The following is a 5,091-nucleotide window of genomic DNA, read 5'->3' as shown; positions in this document are numbered from 1 at the left end:
GAGAAGAAAATCTCGTTTAGAGGAGTTGGATATCCTAGACTCGAAGAATTTCTCAAGAACATGATGGATGCCATACTTTAGTGTGCATGGTAAGCCATTTTTAAATTGAGCATGTCTCATGGCTTAGTCATTCCTTCTTCTTTTAGAATGTGTACAAATATCATTTAGGCGCTACGCGTCGAGCATAGGAGCTTCTTGCCATTTAGAAGCCTTCCATTTTGAGTAAGAACCGTCATAAGCTTGCGTTGCATCTTTTACTAGTCTTCTTTCATGTTATATAAACATCCAATCACTATGAGCTTCATTTTGAGGAAAGTAGGAACACCATGGAATTATGTTGGTTTCAGTGGTGGCTGCTCAAAAGGGTCGCTACCACTATGTTTTGTTGCACAGAAGGTCTCTTTCTCCTTAGAAGCACTAGCTCAAAAGGGTCGCTTCTGATTGTATTGATATTAAAGCAACTAAATCTTTAGACTACTATTTTTGTCTTGTTTTGTTTTAGTAGTTGGATGTAGGCTTATCCTGTAAATATAGACTTTGGATATGGCATCCAAGTGGGGAGCATAAGCTTTCGCCTTTTTGTCAATCAGTTTGTTCCATGCATTGCATGATATATTTGTTACTTATGCTTTCTATGTCATCCATGTTTTCTTCTCTGCTTTTTGACATCCCTCAACAGATACTTGGTTGGTTAGCAAATGGAGGAATCAAGAAGAGCAAAAATTGGAAGAGTTTCCTTCCAGAGACAGACTCCACTGACCTATCCAATGGTGAGCACATTCATTGCCATTTAGTATCAGTCTGTTTGAATTCATTTGTTTCAAGCCTTTCAGTTTCAATGCAGTCCTTGTGAAATATAGTATAGACTATAGAGGCTTTGTTGCTATGTAACATACTTTTACTTTCTTTACAGAATCAGAGATTGGAGAATATAGATGATCTAAAAGCTCTTGAGATGTGTAAGCAAGACTTGCAGCTCTCAAACTGCTACTGTCCTTTGGAAATTCCCAAAAGTCCTCAGAAAGCAATGGAATTCCTCTCTAGGACTTGGAGCCCATCTTCCTCTGATTTCTTTCAGCTGTTCTCTTCCAATGTAAGTAATTATTGTTATTGTTGATGGAGATCATGGAGTCTATGATGAGGTTTCCAATGTCTTGCATGAGTTATTAATAATTAATAAGTATATAATTAAATATAAGATTCATCTTCCCTTCTCCTTTTAGCTAAGAATCTGCATAGTGAAAGCTGATCATTTGCATTGAACTATAAACATATTCTTTTTTTTAATCATATATTGCATATGGATCTGCACTTTGATTTTAAATTTCAAAGGACTCAAGAATAAGGCCAAAAAACACGAAAGTGATCATATTACAAAATTTGTTTATATTTTGTCTAGATCTCGGAGTAATGTGAAAAGCTAAAAATAGAATTCTTTTGGTGCAGAGCCTAATGTCATGCTTTGATAATGGTGGACAAGAGGAGAATACTGAAATGCTAGATGATCAAGAGAAGGAGCATAACATGGTCCATCTCAATCCACATAGAGTGGATCAGATATCGGTAGCGTAACTTAAATTACACCAATATATAGTAAATAAACATTTTTTTTTTTAAAAAAAATTAACAAAAGAAGAGAGATTCAAGCCAAACTCAGTGCCTTATTTTTGTTAACAGACAGTGCTCTCCAATGGCAATGCTCCTCAAAAGTACAAGTCTGTCCACACTAGCTGGGTAAGAGAGAATTTTCTTCTTTCCTTTCCCTTTTAAGACGCCAATGAGCATCTTAATTCCAATATTAACTCTTGGTTGTTGCACAGATGAATGCAGGACACATGAAAGCATGGTGGAGAGGGGAGGTACTAAGTAGCTTCTCTAAGAGTCACAGAAGGAAGAGGAAGGAAGAGATAAGATTGCATGTGTCTCAAGTCCATGCAGCTCTCTCTGTGGCAAGATTGGCTGCAGCCATTGCTGGCATTGTGGCGAATTCGCATATGGAACCAAAGAGCATGCCAATGGCCAGTGAGGGAGGAGACTGGGACAAGAAGATGAACACAGTGGTTGCTTCAGCTGCAGCGCTGGTCGCAACGGTGTGCGCTGAAGCAGCTGAGTCGGTCGGAGCTAACAGGTCTATTGTTGCGTCTGCAATCAACATGGGCCTAGAAGCGCGGACATCCCCTGATATGCTCACCTTGACTGCAACTGCTGCAACCTGTAACAAAAACTCTGAACTACTTACTACTACATAGAATTGATAAGTAGCTCAATGCATGAATGCAAGATTACTTATAACTTTCCCCAGAAAAATTTTAGCAGTAGTGTATTGTTGCATATGAATCAAGGAAGGATGAAAAGAAGCCAACTCTATATTGGACTAATGTTGGAATCAAGGATAACAAAATAATTTTTCCTAATGAAATTTAAGATTTGTGAATGTAAGGAACTCATAAAGTACTCTCAAGATTTTAGAATTGCGTCGAAATTCACTAATTTATATAGGTTTTGATTTGAACTTTTTCCTCCTTTTTATCTCTCATTCAGTTATCAGAGAATCTTCTATATGATAAAAAGGAGAAATTGACATGATTTTAGTTGTCATAGTACATGAGAAACATTTCACCTTCTTTTGCATAACTTTGCTGCATGCCTCATTCTGAATGCTAACATTAATCTATTGCTGTTGTTTCCAGGCTTAAGAGGAGCTGCAGCACTTGAACTAAGGGCAGCAACTAGCAGTTATGTCTCAGAGGAACACAAAATCCTCGAAAGAGGAACTCGACTCCTGGTTCGCGTGCCTGCTGGTAAGGAACTACTAGTATAAATTGTTACCTGAACATCTCTAAAGCCTCCAAAAATAATGCAATTCTTCTTTTGATTCCTCTTAGTCTTCATATGATAAAAATTTTGGGCATATGCAGGCAGAGTTCAACTCAGAATCGTCTCTATCTACTTCAAACGTGACAAACTTACACTGAGGTTGGGGAAGAAACACATGCGTGGAGCTTTTACCTCATTCAAGGATTGTAAGATCTTTAGACTCAATTGAATTTAAAGCATAATTCCATACTAATTATTAGATTTCTTCCTCCTACTACTGCAAAGCTTCAAGAATTAGTCTCTTTATCTAATGCAGAACTAAGATCCAAATCAACATTGATATTTGATACTTGTGAAAAATTTACGGAACTTTATGAAATCTGCAGTACTTTAACTGTAAATGATTCTGAAAAAAAAGAGCTTTTAAAGTTTAGGCCTTGTCTTTATTTGAATTGTAATCAATTCTCTTTTTTCAGATGCAATTTTTGATGAACTGGAAGATGCAACAGCAGGTGTCTTCTGTAAAGATCAACATAGTTTGCATGCAATAACATTGGGCACCACTGGAGGAACCATTCAGATTTTGTTTGAAGACCAAAAGCAATTTAGAATCTGGAAGTCCACCATCTTCCATCTCCTACCTGATCAACCTTTCAAACATATCTTGTGATTCATGAATCCATATACATTTATCCTCCTTTCCATTTTATGTACTTGAACTTCAAATAAAATTATTCATTGGTCGAAGGCTAGAGGGTCATAAGCTCATATAGAAAGCTGAATTTGGAAATTATTCATATTTTTTTCAAAAAAAAAAGAAAAAAAACCCAAAAATAGGGAAGATGGTATCTAAAATATTCACCTTTAAAATACACGTGTTCCTCGTATAGGGAATACCCACGTGCTACTCATGTGACCCGTTAATTAATATTTCAACAACTAATTTTATTAAAATATGAGTCCAATAAAAAAAATATCTAATATAAAATATAGGCGATAGTAAGCCTTCAAACTACATATCCATATAATCCAAAGAAAACCTATACTGGAACTGTTGTACCAAAAATATGGTAAACATAATGCTCATTAAATGTAATCCACAATAATTCAAAAATAATGCAAAACATAGCAATAATACGAGTCATTCTAAAGAAATGTGACAATAATGTGCAATCCACATAAATAATAACTAAATCTCATTATCATCTACTCGTGACTTATCAAATACTCAATATCATGTGTCTGGCTTACATAGAGTTTAAACTAATTATAACTCATCATATCATTAGGTCATAGAGAATTTCAATTAATATCACACAACATATTATAAGCTCACATAAAACAATCATACAGCATATTATAAACTCATATAGCACAATCACAATATAAGAAGAGACAAATAATTAACGTTCATCCGTACATATATGAAAATGTTGCATATGACTAAAAAAGTGAGAAAATTAGAAGGGTTATGATAGGTTTCAAAGATGTGAGAATCTAGGATCTTATATCGTCAATCCATCTACCCCACGATCATAAGGCTAGATCGCCATGGGTTGCGTCCTTCCATAACACATAAGTGAGAGGAGGAAGAACATAAGTAGTCCAGCTTATTTTTAGGGTGTTATATTAATTATGATTGAGACTCGATGTAGGTCGATTCTGTATTGATTTGTCTCGGCTTATCGTTGCACGTGCTTTAGTGCATCGATAGTATGTATGTATCGTAACTATTTTATAGAATTACCTAAATCTTATAGTTCTTGAATTTCTTATGAGGCATGGGTGTAGCTGTTAGATATGAGAATCTAAAGGTGCACCATCATCGACATGCACGAACCGGCTTGCATCGAACCTATATTAATTTATGATTGAAAACTTAATATGGGCTAATTCTGTGTGCTTATCGTCACATGTGACAACTTTGATTAAATCACCCAAATCTTATAGTTCTCATATTCCTTACTGGGCATGCTCGGAGTTGTAAGATATGAACTATATGATTGGTGCACCATCAAATACATGCATGGATCGGCTTGCACTAAATTTGCTCTTGGAATCTGAGTATCATACATATAAAAGGTTTTTGGACATTGCCAGCATAAATAGTAGATAAAATAGAATATATATATATATATATTTATCTCCCTGATATTAATTTCAAATATATGAGGTCTATAGTTATTTTAAATCCAATAAATGTCATGAAATCCGGGCTGTAGTATTTCCTACAGCCGAGACTGCAGGCGATCCGCTACTAAGGCGGTGTTGGGA

At 35.6% G+C, this 5,091-nt stretch overlaps 1 protein-coding gene across 1 annotated transcript; it reads left to right on the top strand.

Annotated features, from left to right (window-relative positions):
* LOC140782486 (uncharacterized) lies at positions 1 to 3,564 on the top strand. Its single transcript, XM_073129073.1, has 8 exons — positions 1 to 770; positions 914 to 1,093; positions 1,447 to 1,563; positions 1,678 to 1,734; positions 1,821 to 2,214; positions 2,691 to 2,801; positions 2,919 to 3,023; positions 3,294 to 3,564. The coding sequence occupies exons 1-8, from the start codon at positions 699 to 701 to the stop codon at positions 3,485 to 3,487; spliced, it is 1,230 nt and encodes a 409-aa protein (XP_072985174.1). The 5' UTR covers positions 1 to 698; the 3' UTR covers positions 3,488 to 3,564.
* Positions 3,565 to 5,091: the final 1,527 nt, after the last annotated feature.

This window comes from Typha latifolia, chromosome 2 (assembly GCF_019914945.1).
Source record: "Typha latifolia isolate L0001 chromosome 2, TyphaL0001v2, whole genome shotgun sequence".
NCBI classification, from domain to species: Eukaryota; Viridiplantae; Streptophyta; class Magnoliopsida; order Poales; family Typhaceae; genus Typha; species Typha latifolia.
Note: the sequence above shows the minus strand (reverse complement) of the source record. Positions and strands in the feature narration are given on the sequence as shown.